Below are 15757 nucleotides of genomic sequence, written 5' to 3'. Positions count from 1 at the left end.
ACTACCCCTAATAAATTCCCCTGGGCTGCGGCACGATCAGTTCAAACGTCATGAAAAGAACTCCTCCTCACCCCAAAATTTTTATTGCCCATGCATTCTTTTGCGTCTGTATCGTTTAACTTGGAATTATCTGTGTCTGCCTGAGATGCCTCGCCTTGGTGACGACGATGGAGACGAGTATCGCGAACAAGCCGAGGAGCTGTTGGAGGAGGGCGAGAAGCATGCCAAAAGGCTCTTCGCTGGCTTCGTGGACTTTGCGTTCTCAGGCAACATTCTTGAAATTGCTTTCGGTTTGATGTGAGTATACCACTCATTGGCTTCTTTGGTTTTCACGTCAACAATGTGCCAATCGACTTATCTTCAAACATCACAACTGCGAAGGGGGAGGCGTTGTACATTGAGCATAGCTAGCAGGAGGTTCGATGATGATGCTGACTAGACCTTGGCGACTTGCAGTCTCGCATCAGCATTCACGGCGCTGACCACTTCGTTTGTGACTGACATCATCCTGCCGCCTCTGTCGGTGATATTACCGCTGAACCGGAACCTGGACGAGAAGTTTGCCGTACTTCAAAAGGGCCCTAACTTTGGTGAACTGGACGGTTACACGACACTTGCGATAGCTCAGGAAGATGGCGCAGTCGTTCTGGCTTACGGGTGAGCTTCACAAGGCCCCTTACTTTTTGTGTGGGAACAAGATAACTAAGTTCCTGGTCTTGCAGTCTATTTCTCAACAAGTGCTTTAACTTCCTAGGCATGGGGCTTTCCCTGTATGGGCTCGCAGTCATCTACGAGTACCTATCCCACGATGCGATCATTAAGCATACCGTTAAGTGCCGGTGAGTGATCCATCTCGGGCGTCTTCTGTCGTTTCTTGTGAATGTTTGCCGATCGACAGCAATGCAGCCATTTGCGACTGCCTTGTAGTACTTTCAGAGCATGTCGAGCCGTTTTCAGCAAAGTGGTGACTGACTGCAAGAACCACAGGTACTGTAGGAAACAAATCAATATTAAGGTGCGTCAAGTAGCCCGCTCAAGTAGCCTGCTGGCGAGACTAACACGACTTACCGTAGTCCCAACGATGTGTGAACTGCACGAGCTGGCTAGATGGTCGCGAGGAAACGAATCGGCTGCAGCGGGAGAATGTGGCGCGCCAGTAGGAAGAAGCACAAAGCACTCTTCAGCCTAGATCGTGAGCGTGGCATGGATTCAAGTGGCCAAGTTTGGACAACCACCTGAGAATGACCTGAGATGACACAAAAGTCGAACCACAGTAGTTTGATTATTGAAATTATGTTCAAATAATATTTGCTCCCGGCGTCTGTCAATCACCGGCGTACGGCTGGACGTCATCTCTTGCACTGCTAAGCATATCAACGCTGGCTGATGGGCAAAAGAAGAGATAAGAAACGCACGAGAATGGATAATGGATCGGCTCCAAGCGGGCGATGTAATGGTTCAAACTCCAGTACCCTAAATTAGTAGGTTGACCTTCCGTCACGCTGGGATGCATACATGGCATACATTTTCTTGCGAAACCCACAGTGCACATGCATGCGAATGATTCCGTAGAGTTGATACCATGATCAGATTTTGTACCATTTTGTAATCCTTGGCCATCCAACTGGCATCCCAGACCAGACCAGACCAAACGCCTCATCTCATATCTTATCCCTCCCGCAAGGTCCCTATCGCCCCGAACCAAGAACACTAACAAGTACAAGGCCCTTTAGCTAGCAAGCACGTTGAGTACACCGCCATCGACGGCGATAATCTGTCCGTTGACGTACATGTTCTTTGCCAAGTACAGAACAGTCATACCCATCTCCTCTTCGCGGCCGGCTCTCTGGAGCGGTACATGGCCCTTCTCTTGAATTTTCTCTTTGGGGACACGACTCTTCTGTCTGTTATCGCTCTCCTTAGCCGTCATCTCCGAGGGGAAATATCCGGGGGCGATGGAGTTGACCCTGATTCCAACCTTCTGGAACTCGGACGACATCAGCTTGGTCAGATGCACCGTACCGCCCTTGGCAGTGTTGTAGGCGAAGTGGCCCTGAGCATGGCGCATCATGCCTGACATGGATGAGGTGGTGATGACGGATGCCCCGAAGCGCTCCATGGGGCCCTTGGGCTCGATGGCAGCCTGGAGCAGAGGGAGGAAGGCAACGGTGGTGAAATACACGCTCGTGACGTCAACAAGCTGAGTCTGCTGCCAGTCCTCCACGCTCTCGTTGTTCCAGAGCTTGGCCTTCAGGTCGTCGGCGTCCTCTTCCTCGGGCGGTGCCTTGGGGCCAGACACGCCGGCGTTGCACATGAGAAGGTTGATGTACTTCTCCTTCTTGTTCAGGTCGACCACGAGTTTCTCCAAGTCCTCCTTCTTGGTCACGTCACAGGGCCCTATGGGGATGATCTGGCCACCGGACTTGCTGAAGTTGGGGTTGTGCTCTTTGGCTGCCGTCTCCAGCTTCTCCATGCTTCGGCCGGTAATGTAGACCTTGGCTCCGTTTGCTGCAAGGGCCTGACTGGCCATCAAACCAATTCCACTCCCGCCTCCTGTCACAACTGCGATGAAGTCCTTCATGTTGAAGAGGCTGGCCACCTCGAAGTGATATGTCTCAGCCATGGTTGCGAATCTTGTGTAGGTCTTTTCTTCTTGAAATTTGAGTTGCGAACACGAGGTAAGTTGCCAGGAGAATAGTACGAAATTGTGTGAATAAAGATCAGGGTTTGCTTGTGTGGTTGTGTATTTATATGAGGTTTGGGAGCTGACGAGATTGAATGTCATAGATGATGTACCCGCAGCAAACCTTATGCAGGTGTGATGGGCAGTGACGTAAGGTATAATGGTAGGACCAATTTGTGGACCACCACCGGAGATCGTCGCATGGAACAAATGCTCCAGAACAACCCACTAAATCACAGTTAGGGTAGATTTGTATGCTTTACGCAACATAGTTTTCGCTGTGTCGCACGGAAAGACGCGGATTTTCTTCTTTTTGCTTTTCTCTAGGAACTAAAGATTGGTCGTCATCGTTGATAAGATATGTACAGGTCCCAAGTCTCTCTCTAGACTAGTTTACAGCTTGGCAAGCGACTGAGATCCCTTCTTCAGTGCTGCCGAGGCATCGTTCACAAATTCATCGACAATTTCCTTGGCAGTCTTCTGCTCGTTTACTAAAGCGGCGCACTTGCCCATGAGGAAGGGTCGGAATTGGTCCAAGAGGTCATCGACGTCGTCCTCTTCGTTTTGGGGCAGCTTATCAGCACCTGGGATTTTATCGGCATTTCCGCTCATGACCTTTTCCAAATCGGCCTCGTATGGTAGAACACCCTTGGACGTGAGCTCCTTGAGCTCGTCTCGCCTGTCGTTCTCCCAGCTCTCGATGTATGGGTTGGTCCGTACGCGCAACGGCCGGCCGGTGAAGATAAGCGTACGGATGGTGTCATCAAAGCTGGCGGTCCTGACGGACTCCTTGTGTGCTTCGGGTGCACCAGCTTCCTCGGCAAGAATGAATCGGGTACCCACCCAGACAGCTTCAGCGCCCATCATGAGAGCAGCGGCCAGCATGCTGCCGTCGTGAATACCACCGGCAGCAACGACGGTGACGGGCTTGCCGGTCAACGGGCTCTTGGAGTTCTTGCATGCCTTGACACAGGCAGGAATCAGAACAGTGGTGGGAACATCTCCCGTGTGTCCACCACCCTCACCACCTTGCGCACAAATGATGTCCACACCGATGTCGAGGCACTTCTGTACATGCTTTGGGTGTCCGACCATGTTCATATAGTAAATGCCATGCTTGTGTAGCTTTTCCACGACCTCCTTCGGCGGTACTCCAACAGCGGAAACGAATAGCTTTGCGCCCGACTCGATGATAACGTCGATTAATTGGTTCAGCTTGCCCTTGGTATAATCGTAGCTGCGGACCGACAGAGGTTAGCGTGTGGTTCAAGTCGCAAATCGGGGAATCTCTTCCAAATGAATCTGGCCTTGCGCATACTTTGTCTTTCTGGCATTGCCTCCGACTTGTGGGAGGAGCAAATCGATGCCAAAAGGCGCGTTCTTGTCCTTCATGTCTTGCTTCATCTCGTCAATCTGCTCCCTCAACATGTCTGGTGAGTAGCTCATGCCACCAATAACACCAAGGCCTCCAGCATTCGACACGGCAGCGGCTAGCTTTGGACCAGCGGCGACGTTCATACCAGCCAGCAAGATCGGGTGGTTGATGCCGAACAGGTCGGTAAGCGGGGTCCGGATTTTCTCTGTGAAGGGTTGAGGGTCAGTATGTCTATCATGGGGGTGATGGAGATGGAGGTGGACCGCATCGGGTGGTCGCGACTTACGTGGAGATGCCATCTTGTTTTCTTGTTTGCGTTGTTCGAACTGGCGGGAAGGTATTCAGAATGGGGTAAAGCGAAGGGAGCGCAATCAGTGACCGAGTGCCGCTGGGAGGTTTGGAGAAGTAGGAACGGGTTAACAACAACGCACGCTGACGGGATGCTTTCGATCTATATACGGAGTAGATGACAGGGAGGTATGTATGCAGACTGTTCCCCAGCTTCCATGAATCTGAATCCGGGGAAGACGCTCGCCGGCCGAGGATCTCGAGTGAAGCATACGATTGGGCATGTGGCATGTCTCTATTACATGCTAGTCTACTCTAGGTTAAGCCATGGCAATCCACTCTCAAATTTGCCGAGGCACTTTCCCAGTGCGGCTTCTCATTGCGGAGATCATTCTGTTGGATGGATGTGATCATTCGATCCCACTTTGAAGACTTAAGTTACGCGAGGCTGCAGTAACTCGAGAGGTTCGTGATTCCCTATCAAGACCAGCAGACAACATTTTTTTCACGTGGCGGTTGCAAAAACCGTTTGTTTGTGTTCTGTTATCCATGTATCTACACATCTTTCTATCATTATTATTATTAGGCGGCGCCAACCATGAGCATTATTGTGTATCGACTGGAAGCTTTGGCACTGGCGCCCACGCCCCCACAAGGCCATGAGCGGCCCGCCGCATCCAGCGGGTCTGACTCTGACGGCTGATTCCAGGCTAACGTACATTGGGGCCCCCCTGGAGGTCTAAATTTTGCGCTGAAAGTTCCAGAGGTGGGACAGGGCTCACATCCATCACGGCGTCAAAGACGGATAAGGGCTCTCTCTCTCTCTCGTGTGGCCTTCGATGCTCTCAATCAGATGACGCAATTGACTCAATGAGTCTCCCTGCAACAACTCGAGCTTGGGGCTCTGCTTGTCGTCGAGTCTTTACCTCCTCATTCTCGCCCTCTGTCCCAAACAGCAGGTGCACCACTCATAGAATCAGCTTGGCACAAAAGAACAGGATGGATGTGCAGCAAAGGACCGCTTGCGGCTGTTCTGCAGCTCGCGATCGCAAGCAGCTTGCCTACATTGCCCTCGGGAGCAATATGGGTGACCGAGTCGCAGAGATTGAAAAGGCCTGTAAGGAGATGAATGCTCGAGGAATCAAGGTCAAGAGGACGAGCAACCTTTGGGAGACTGAGCCCATGTATGTGCTAGATCAAGATAGATTTGTCAATGGAGCATGCGAGGTGCGTCGAGTCGTTCGTTTCTTCACGAGGTGATGGCGTGCACTGTACTAAAGGGGCAATAGGTTGAAACGGTACTTGAACCCTTGGCTCTATTGGACCAATTACAGGACATCGAAAATTCAATGGGGCGCAAGAAGCTTATCGACAAGGGACCACGGAATATTGATCTTGATGTTCTACTGTACGGGGACCGGGAGATCGACCACGAGAGACTGAAGGTCCCGCACATTGGCATTCCCGAGAGGGACTTCGTCCTCCGGCCGCTTGCTGAGCTGATCCCCACCAAAGCCATATACCCAGCGAAGCCCTGGAAGCTTGTTCAAGATTTTCTCCTTGAGCTGCCTCCGTCGTCTGAGCCCTTGTCCACGCTCACTCCGATATCCTCGACTGTCGCACCGTTGAATGCGTTGAAGGCTACGAGGAAAACTCATGTCATGGCTATCTTGAATGTCACGCCTGACTCCTTCTCAGACGGCGGCATCAACACACCTTACTCGCTGAGAGACACGGTGGTCAAATTCATCAAAGGAGGCGCCACTATGATCGACATCGGCGGACAGTCGAGTGCCCCTGGTACAGTCGATGTCAGCGCCGAGGAGGAAATCCGCCGCGTGGTCCCAGCCATCGAGATCATCCGCAGCCTTCCGGAGTCAAAGGACGTTGCCATCAGCGTCGATACCTATAGGGCATCGGTGGCGGAGGCTGCCGTCAAGGCTGGCGCAGATATCATCAATGACATCTCAGCCGGCCAGTTGGATGAGGACATGCTTGCGACCATGGCCCGACTCGAGAAGACGGTATGCCTCATGCACATGCGCGGAAACCCGAGTACTATGAGCAAGCTGAACGATTATCCCGATGGTCTGATACCGACCATTGCCAAGGAACTCCTCGAGAGAGTAGCGGAAGCAGAAGCTGCCGGTATTCGAAAGTGGCGCATCATCCTCGACCCGGGCCTGGGCTTTTCCAAGGTCGGAGAACAAAACCTTCACGTCCTACGACACTTTGACGAGCTACGGAACTGGCCTGGCCTGGAGGGCTTCCCCTGGTTACTAGGCTCGAGTCGCAAGAGCTTCATTGGCAAGGTCACCGGAGTTCCGAGGCCAATGGACCGGATCTTTGGGACTGCCACCACTGTCGTGGCGGCTGTGCAGAGTGGTGCCGATATCGTGAGAGTCCACGATGTCGTGGAGATGGGCCAGGTGGTCAAGATGGCTGACGCCATTTGGAGGTATTGATGCTTGAGTAGTGAAAATTTTTAGAAGATCTTTGTATATATGAAAACTTCAACATTAGGCCATTTCAGCCGTAGGAAGCTGCTTACAACCACGGCACCTCTATTTGCAACGCTACTGTATATGCAGGAATATAGGAGAACTTGAATACAAAAGCTCATGAACGAGTTATCTAGTCAGCGGTGAACAGATACGTTTATACTCCCCTACCAGCTATTCCATCCATGACCCCGCCCAGATACCTAGAGGTCGTTATAATGGCCTACGTTCTCCTTTTCCTTTTTTCTTTCTTTTTTTTTCTATCTTTTTCTTTTGTAGAGCATCACAACGCACTTCTTAATCGAAGTAGCAAATACGATTGACATATATGCATCTGCTTACGCTGCGACTGTTGAATACGACTGGAGGATAGCACAGCAGCTCACGCTTTCAATGGCAGAAGTGTGCACATGCGCTCAGACCGTATAGTCCTTGTGTGATGTTTAGGGGCCTTATTGGCGCCAGAATCAACCAAGAGCTGGTCGTCACAACGGTTTGTCCTCACATAAATGAAGGTGTTTGAGCAAATTGATTACAGCGTAGATTATCATTGCAAATCGCATTGAGCTTGAGTATCTACACACATGATGTGATATCATTCCGTTTCGTTGCATACCCTGGCCGCCAAACTCCTGAAGAAAAAAAGAAGAAAAAAGGTGTATCCACAAAATGTTTTGCTTGACCCAAGACTCGGTCCTGCCTACCAGTCCTGATCTTTACCCCGTCAGATAAGGACCTCTTGTTGTTACCGATCTGGGCTTTGCCTCTAGATTAGAGGAAGTAGTCTGCAACCGGCTTCTTCGCTGGCATGCCTCTAGAATCCTGCGGTGCTGCCTGGAAGACTCGATATCTCCTCGCTGGACCACTCTTGACGATGGTCTCGCCCTCTGCCAATGGTCCTCTAAACTCATTGGTCCGGCCTATATCGCCATTGTTGCGCGACAATATGCTCTCGCCACCTCCATCTTCGGATAGTTCCAATACTGCGGCTACATTTCCACATCTGTAGCAGTAGTTTGGTGCGGACCAGACGGTCACAATACTTGCGTCAAACATTTCCTTAAAGCCTTCCATGACAAGCTGATGAGCGCGTGCGATGAGCGATAGGTCGTTCCTGTGGTTAAAGACCTTGACAATGTCGGCTCCGAACAGGAAACCGGCGCCTCGGGGAGAAAGGCCCCAGCCATCGATCTCATCAGGATCGGACCAGAGTAGGTCGCACATGGCGCCTTCGTGGGGAACTTCCTGCTTTCTGTCGAGCAGCCTGATCTTATCGACCGTGTCTATCAAGGGCGACAGTCCGCCGTGGACGCACAGGACTGCGCCGGTCGGGTTTCCAGTGCTTCCACCGCTTGACCCTGATGCGCCAGAGCCTGGAGGACCTGTCCTTGCCGGGATGCCATTTGGGCTCTTCTGTTCGGCATGTTGTCTACCGAAGCGGCTCATGACATCGCCCTCTGCGTTACAAACCTCGATCTCTATTTCCTCTTCCTCATATATCTCGCTGGATGTTCTCTCATTTGGCGGGGAGAGTGTGTTGGATGCGCCGAGGACGATGGCACCGAGGGCGAGGTAGTCAAAAACGTCGCAACAGTAGCGCCAGACGTTTGCGCTGCCGTACTTTCGTAAGCATTCATCGTAGAAGCCGTAGACGGTTGTGATCTGTCGGGATTCGTGGTTGCCGCGAATGAGGGTCATCCGGTCTGGGTATCGGACCTTGAGACACAGAAGGAGCAGAAAAGACTCGAGGGAATAGAAGCCTCGGTCGACGAAATCACCTGGATTGGAGTTGATGTTAGGAATGGGGTGCGTTCAGGGGGTCAGCTCAGAATGCGCCGTGCTAAGACATACCCATGAAAAGGTAGTTTGTGTCGGGGGGGTCGCCTCCCACGCGAAACAGCTCCATCAGATCGTGGAACTGGCCGTGAATGTCACCGCATATCTACAGAAGGTGTGAGCGAGGCAGGGTCTGCAGTGGGAGACAGGTCGCGCTCGTACGTACCGTTACGGGGGCAGCAACTGTGACGACATTGCCTTCTTCGATTAAGAGCTCTCGAGCTTTGTGGCAGAGTTCTCGGACCTGAGCCTCTGGGATTGGGCGGCATGCTCGAAGCTGAGCAATGGCACTTTTTGTTTGTTTGGCAAAGTCAGAGAGGGTGGCCTGGAAAGCCAGTGCAGTGAAGTTTGACTCACTTATCGAGGTCACTCATGTTTGCGACAAGACAAAGACAAAAGGCAAGGCAAGACAAGACGAAGGGCTCGGTTGGGGGCAGATGTGGCCAAGGGGCCGACACCTAGAGTGTCGGAATGCCTCTTGATTGAGCTTCAGTGAGCTTCAGTGAGCTTTCAGCTAAAAGATAAGCTTCAGAGGGTCAAGATCATGTCGTGGGTCCTATGGCGTGTTTGTGGTGATGTTGGACCCTGGAGCGAACTTTAATCTGGCGATCGCCACAGAAGGTTGGGTTTCAGGATGGTCGCTTGTGCCACTTCGTGTGCGCGTGTTCGGGTGCTGTGCGTGTGCTCGTGCTCGTCGCGTGAATTGAGGTCCGTCGCGGGTCAAAATTGTCGACGTTAGATGGGTAGGATGTGGCTGAAAATGCGGGAGAAAAAATGACGACAATGACCATGAACTCTAGCAAACATGTCAAAAAACCGCCGGTCCACGGCCCTCGAAAATTGAGTTTGGGGTGGTTCAAGGCTATTACGACAGGGGAGCTTTCCACCTTTCCACGCACGTTACTGAGCTGAAGTGGCTGAGGTCCACTGAAATCCAATGGGCGCCTTGGGGCCCCACAGCAGGAGCCTTTGGAGCCTGCAAGGACGTCAGTCTTGCAGTCTTGCAGTCTTCCAGTTTCCCAGTCGAAGATACTCCATACCCAAGGCCTACGGTTAGTCTGGGCCGGCTCCAATTGGTCAATCTAACCTTGGACTGTTTGTTCATTGTTGAAATGAGAAGCTGCGGATTGGTAGCTTTTTACTCCCTGCATGCATCAAAATTCAAGACTCACTCAGGCATCGTACCACCACAACAACAGAACGCACCCGACGGCAACATCCAAAGGCCGCACAACCCCCCACCTCCGCCATTTGCTGCCTCGTCACAGTAGTCTAGGCTTTGTTTCTCGTCATGGTTTGGTCGTAGGGGAATAATAACAGGTAACTCCCCCCACAGCATCATCTCGTCTCGCTTCCTCTCGTCTTCTAAATGCCTCGGGTTCACGGAATAAATCAATCAATTGACATCGGTTCAAGGCGCACCAATTCCCCTACGGAAACCACTTCACAATGCCCCCATCACACCTTCATCCTCGGTCGCGCATGACCTCGTCCCTATTCGCCGTCACCGTCGCTACCAGCTTCTTCGTCGTCGGCCTCCCTCACATGTTGCCCTGCCCGGCACCCAGAGTCAAACTCGCAGACTCAGAAACTACACCCGACGGCACAAGGCGCCGGAGGAGGAGGAAATCCGAGTCCGCCGAGGTACAAGATGGTATTGCACAGTTTCAGAGTAGCAGCGAAGACTTCGAGAGGCTAAACAACAAAGCCTCCACCAAGAGAGAATGTCCCGTGCCAAAGCCAGGAGGCGTCCTCGGGGGCTCATGGGCTTCACAGAGTCCAAGACGGACAGCGAGCAATCACGACATGACAGGTGATACCAATGCCGACATCGAATCTGGGCCTTGAACATTGAGAGCAGAGCAAATGTATCACAGCTTGTACCATTCGTGGCTGAAAGGCCTTGGGATATATACTAGAAATCAGCTTCCCAGCACCACGGCGTAGACGAGGCTAGCAATTCAAAAGATAATAGCAACAGCTTATGAACGTCACCCGACGGCATCCAGGCAATCCGGAAGTGGCGCTTACCGGGGACACTTGGCAGATGCAGACCACCTCACTCGAGAGTTCCGCTCTGGGTGACGTGGAGGACTGTACAATACGTGGTGGCTGAGGCACATGGCAAGTAATCGGACAGAACCACACATTCAATCATGGAGGCAACTGAGCTCCAGGATGTAGAGTGCATGCATTCTCATCAAGGCCACATCTAGGAGGTTTGAGGAATCTGAAGATCGCCTGTTGTTTTGGTCGATCGCTGAGCTCGCATGTTTGAGCTGGAACCAGATCATGCCCGCTGCATTGTGACAACTGAATTTCCGGGGACCGAGGCGAGCCGATTCAACCTGTGTGAAACAATGCGACGAATTTGACAGCAGCACAAGACCAGTACCGCGTGTCTTTCTGGATCGGGCAGGGCGTTACATGGTGCGAATATCAATACCTTGGGAAACTCGATCGGCTAAGGAGAGTTTCCGCGTTGGATGGTTACCAGACTGTTGAAGTGTTTGGTTCTGCCCTCCTCCTTTCACTTTGGGAGGCCAAAGCGTAGAATCTCAAGTCCATACCCAGCCATCGTTTGGCTTAACGGCAGACTACTAGAGACATACAACTACGTGTTCTCTCCAATCGAGGTTATACTCAAGTCGATGCCACTACAATAATATGTAGCTGTCACACGGCTACCAATGTCAGAAGCGAAGCGCTGATGGCCGCCTGTTTGGACCCTCCAAATCCTTTAGACCACAGGATTCTCAGTGAGATGGCGCGATGAGAACCTATCATAATGCAATCATGTTACCACGGAAGTAATATGCCATTTTCCTTGATAACGCATGATATGTTCAAACATGAGACAATTCCTGGGCAGCGATCAGTCCGGATGCTAAAAGGGTTGGGGAGTTACGTGATGAAGGATACGGGAAAACGGCACGGTAATACTCAAAAGAGATCCGAGAAACCTTAAGCGCATGAGGTTGGGAAACTTTGAGGCTCAAAATTAATACTAAGAAACAATACTGCATTTAGCCTGACCCCTGAAAGTGTGCCAGATTCCCTGCGATCTTGTGAGATCGACGGTGAACCGCCTATTCTGATTGGGGGCGCCTTGACTCCGGCACTTTGAGATGGCAGTGCGCTTTGGCACTAAACCTCTCTCCACACCCCAGGGTTCTGGCTCATATGGCAGACAGAGTATCCGCACCTGAATTGCCTCTCCACACGTGGTCTTCATCTGACAGTGCCAAGGCGTTTCTAAACCTGACAGTCGTTCCTGTGTCCCAAGCATCTTTGACCTCCGTCCCAACTTGGTTCAAGGATCTGATCTAGTTCTTCGTCTTTGCCTTCGCGACGATGATGCGAGGGCAAGAACGGCTGTCAACCGTCCATACCTCTACTGTCTGTTCTGGGGAAACAACACGAAACAGCCTAAAATCCTCGTTGCTGATCAAGCAGAATTGGACTTCGGGATACTGCTCTTCCCTACAAACTATCAAGGCAAATCCCCGCCCGGATACGTGTTGTCGTGACAGCCGGATGGCAACCTGACCTAAGAGTACATTTGGCAGAACTGTCTTTGAAGCCGCATCAAAGCCGACATTGTGATAGGGCCTGGTTCAGCGCCTATCCAAAATTTGTATCGTGGGTTGTAACAATAACACCGGAAAAGAAAAGTCTCTCCCTCAGATCGGATGTCAATTAAACATGCTCGGGTATATATGCGAGTACTATGCAACTTAGTACAGTGGCCAATCATCTCAAGCCTGTTCCGCTGTTGCATGCAATATGAATCTCAATTGTTCTGCAAAGCGATTTTTCTCAGCCGTTAACATGTATGACTGGCCAGAAATCGAAGGCTCAGGGTATCCACCGAACAAGCTCATATGCATAGAAGCTTGATCTCCTCCAGACCCTTGTCCAGCTTCATCATTCACCTGATCGTGCCGCCCATCCAGTGACGATGGGATTCTGACACCTTCGGAAGTCACCCTCAAAAATCATCCGAAGCCTTGAATAGGTCTTGGCATGTTTCTGCTGCTCATGCAGCGGCAAATAGTCGCTCGTGGCTGCTCATGTCAACTGATATATAAGACGAGCTCAGTTCGTGGAGGGTACCATTCTTAGTTCTCTATCCCAACATAGTCTAAAAGGTCTTTCAGGTACTAAACCAACTCTTTCATTCATTTCTTCAGAGGTAAGTCAATGAAGTAAAGCTCACAGCAGACACTTGCTGACATTCTTCACCAGCTGTGCTCGTTGTTCGCTTCACTCTTTACATACTATCGTTTGAACATTTGAGGTTAGCATATGATGCATCAGATGAACCAAGCAATGGCTAACGGTTAATCCACTAGCTGTGCTCTATTACCACTAATCTTTTAATACCACCAAATACCTCTCTTTTTCAAGCCAACATGAAGTTCGCTGCTGTCATCGTCTCCGCTCTTGCGGCTGTCGCCTATGCCGCCCCTGCTAAGAAGGAGGAAACACGTGCTGTTGTTGACGCATCGTTGTTCAACAACTTTGCTTTCAACAGCCAGGATCTCCAATATCTGAGCGTCATCAACTCCCTCGACTTCCAAGTCCTGCAGCAGCTTGCCTCCGTCAACAACCTCAACCTCAACGGCTTCTCCAGTCTCTTCTCGAACCAGGCCTTCGACGTCAACGGCCTGCTTCAGCTGCAGCAGATCCAGAACCTGATCCAGCTCCAGCAGCTCGGCGTCCTGGGCGGGTTTGACCTCAGCACCCTGGCCCTCAGCCAGGTCAACTTGGGCCTGATCAACAACATCGGCGGCGTTGATTTGACCAAGTTCGTTAATGCTGCTCTTCTTCCCCAGATCCAAACCATTATCCAACAAAGTAGTGAGTTTCATTGATCATTGGATGGCTTTTTTTTTTTGGGATCATATGCTAATTAAACACGTAGCTGTCACCATTGGCAAGGAATAAATAGAGAAGACCTTCATTACAGAAACTGAGGGGAGGTCGGATAGTGGATATAGTGGCTGGGTAGAATGATGTCGGAAAGCAGTGAATACTAGTTGTATTACCATAACGTCTTGTACATGTTGAAACATCCTTCCGTCTGGCGCTAGCAACGTCGCGGATTGGGATCTAGGAAGTGGATATGGGTGTAAACGGACTTGTAGCAGCACGGAATATGCATAAAACATCCAATAGCTTTTTTTTTTCGACGGCCAGCATGCAAAATTTATAAGCGTCATGAGACAATTTTATTTGCTTTTATCATATGTGCCTTAGTGTCCATCATGCACGAGCTTTATGTCATTTTTAGTGGGCAGCCCATGTCAAATTGTGAACCTTGCAGGCGCAACAGAGGTCCTGATATAATATGAAGATATCTTCCGAGTTTCCCGAGCAGCCCTCAGGGGCCGTGACAGGGTTGAACCTCGCTGGCTGCAAGTAACCCATTGAACCTAACAGCAAAATCGGCATCCCATCGAGCAGCTGTCAGCCGGCGCGTGCTCCCAGGGGCAATAAGGTGTGGCTAGCGATTCTGACATACGTGTAGAGAAGAGACCAAGGTGGGCTAGTTTTCTACAAATGAAAAAAGAGGCCAGATCATGCTTTAAGAGGATGCCATTCCCATCCTTTCTATTGCGACATTTCGGTTTCCAGGTGTTGCTTCGTAGATTTCTGTTACTCGTAGACTTATCATTAGTTGGTTGCAAAGGTATTTCTTTACGTCCAAATCACATTTGCAGCCTGTGGATGGTAGATTATCATGATGGCATGATTGGCACAAGGTGCAGCAAAACATGGCATATCTCACATATTTCCCCGACGGTGGACCAAGCATCTCACACATCGCAATCTAGGTTCATTCACCATTGTGCACTAGGGACCTTATTTACCATTCCTCTAGTATATCGTGACCTGATCAGCATTCGGGAGGTTTCGGAATACATGTTTGCCAAGAGTCCATGGTAAGTAGTGACAACATATATGCATACTTGGCTTCACATGTATAGCACAACTCAATATTGGGGTTTCTCACACTGATTATCATCTCAAATCTCAGCATCTTTGCTTCACTCAGAGCAGCTGGGACGTATAAATCACAGCCACGTTCTTCTCACAAGTCTTGGTCATAGTCTGTTCATTGCTTGACCTCTAAAACCTTGTATATATGCATACCCTGTGCTGCAGATCTACTGTCAACTCTGCACATAGGTAAACATCATTTGTGTGTCACTACGAAGTTACTCAATACCAAACCACTCGTCTTCGTTGTACTCTGGCCCATGTATGTAACGTTTGTTGTGGTGGAGATGCTCGGAGGGGGTTAAATCACTCAATAACTCTGGCTACACAAGGTGGCTCGAAACCAAGTACACAGGTTATAGACCTTTGCTGTTCTCCCTCTATACTCATACGTTTTATCGATCCTACCTTATACCACCACTCGTGTTCTTGTAATTTAGTAAGAGGATGGTGCTAGAGACCGTCTGTGACATTCAAAACAGCGGGCCTACCGTCTGAAGAACGATAGTAATCTCAGGGTAATTATATATTCGTTGCCACACCGTCTCATAATCTTCGAAATATGCATGGTTGAGAGAAACCCAAAGATCAAGGGTGTGTAAAACAGGTATCACAACCAGTATATCATCCAAATCAATTCAGACCAGTTGGCAATGCGCAGAGTTGCGATTAGATGGTCTATTGGTCATGTAAAATGCCCTGCATAGATAGACTATTCTCAAGCATGTCACGCTCTCAATGGCGTTGCCAATCGACCTTGCGATTCATTGGCATCGAATAGACTCTTCCATATATGACCAATCAGTTCGAATTTGTGAACAAGAAGGGCCAAGACGAGTACCTGGCTCAAATGGTAGTTTGCAAACCAAGGCACAAGTAAATGCCAAAGTAAACTATCACATTCATAGGTTGACAGTACTCAAAGCACGTAGTCCCTCAAACCAAGAACCCAATCCCGCCTTTCCGATACAAGAGTTGATCGAGGTTACACACAAATTAATTTATAGCACCATATGTCTATGGGCCATGACAATGCAATACGAACCTCTGCCTCGAACGCTACAGTTC

General features: G+C 50.3%; 7 protein-coding genes across 7 annotated transcripts; 4 read left to right on the top strand and 3 right to left on the bottom strand.

Moving 5' to 3' along the window:
* Window positions 1-145: 145 nt before the first annotated feature.
* On the top strand, window positions 146-1160 carry BKA67DRAFT_652903 (large-conductance mechanosensitive channel; the record flags this gene model as incomplete). Its single annotated transcript, XM_046106251.1, has 5 exons — window positions 146-297; window positions 457-657; window positions 723-839; window positions 988-1015; window positions 1074-1160. The coding sequence occupies 5 exons, from the start codon at window positions 146-148 to the stop codon at window positions 1158-1160; spliced, it is 585 nt and encodes a 194-aa protein (XP_045963809.1).
* A 569-nt stretch (window positions 1161-1729) lies between these two features.
* BKA67DRAFT_589571 (uncharacterized protein) lies at window positions 1730-2623 on the bottom strand (the record flags this gene model as incomplete). Its single annotated transcript, XM_046104485.1, has 1 exon — window positions 1730-2623. The coding sequence occupies one exon, from the start codon at window positions 2621-2623 to the stop codon at window positions 1730-1732; it is 894 nt and encodes a 297-aa protein (XP_045963808.1).
* A 453-nt stretch (window positions 2624-3076) lies between these two features.
* On the bottom strand, window positions 3077-4357 carry BKA67DRAFT_652901 (Nitronate monooxygenase-domain-containing protein; the record flags this gene model as incomplete). The annotated part of the gene is made up of 3 exons (XM_046106250.1): window positions 3077-3920; window positions 4002-4263; window positions 4345-4357. 3 exons carry the CDS (start codon window positions 4355-4357, stop codon window positions 3077-3079), a joined length of 1119 nt encoding a protein of 372 aa, XP_045963807.1.
* Window positions 4358-5345: 988 nt separating this feature from the next.
* Window positions 5346-6811, top strand: BKA67DRAFT_509194 (Dihydropteroate synthase-like protein; the record flags this gene model as incomplete). Its single annotated transcript, XM_046097222.1, has 2 exons — window positions 5346-5573; window positions 5636-6811. 2 exons carry the CDS (start codon window positions 5346-5348, stop codon window positions 6809-6811), a joined length of 1404 nt encoding a protein of 467 aa, XP_045963806.1.
* A 552-nt stretch (window positions 6812-7363) lies between these two features.
* On the bottom strand, window positions 7364-9539 carry BKA67DRAFT_545381 (Metallo-dependent phosphatase-like protein). The gene is made up of 4 exons (XM_046101322.1): window positions 9041-9539; window positions 8850-8973; window positions 8699-8789; window positions 7364-8625 (listed from the first exon to the last, which is right to left on the bottom strand). The coding sequence occupies exons 1-4, from the start codon at window positions 9055-9057 to the stop codon at window positions 7619-7621; spliced, it is 1239 nt and encodes a 412-aa protein (XP_045963805.1). The 5' UTR covers window positions 9058-9539; the 3' UTR covers window positions 7364-7618.
* A 593-nt stretch (window positions 9540-10132) lies between these two features.
* Window positions 10133-10531, top strand: BKA67DRAFT_652898 (uncharacterized protein; the record flags this gene model as incomplete). The annotated part of the gene is made up of 1 exon (XM_046106249.1): window positions 10133-10531. The coding sequence occupies one exon, from the start codon at window positions 10133-10135 to the stop codon at window positions 10529-10531; it is 399 nt and encodes a 132-aa protein (XP_045963804.1).
* Window positions 10532-12881: 2350 nt separating this feature from the next.
* On the top strand, window positions 12882-13678 carry BKA67DRAFT_24445 (uncharacterized protein). Its single transcript, XM_046095698.1, has 2 exons — window positions 12882-12983; window positions 13039-13678. Exon 2 carries the CDS (start codon window positions 13099-13101, stop codon window positions 13558-13560), a length of 462 nt encoding a protein of 153 aa, XP_045963803.1. The 5' UTR covers window positions 12882-12983; window positions 13039-13098; the 3' UTR covers window positions 13561-13678.
* The last annotated feature ends 2079 nt before the right edge of the window (window positions 13679-15757 follow it).

Source organism: Truncatella angustata (genome assembly GCF_020726525.1).
Source record: "Truncatella angustata strain MPI-SDFR-AT-0073 chromosome Unknown BKA67scaffold_1, whole genome shotgun sequence".
NCBI classification, from domain to species: domain Eukaryota; kingdom Fungi; phylum Ascomycota; class Sordariomycetes; order Amphisphaeriales; family Sporocadaceae; genus Truncatella; species Truncatella angustata.
The sequence above is the reverse complement of the archived record's forward strand: the minus strand, read 5'-3'. Positions and strand labels throughout refer to the sequence as shown.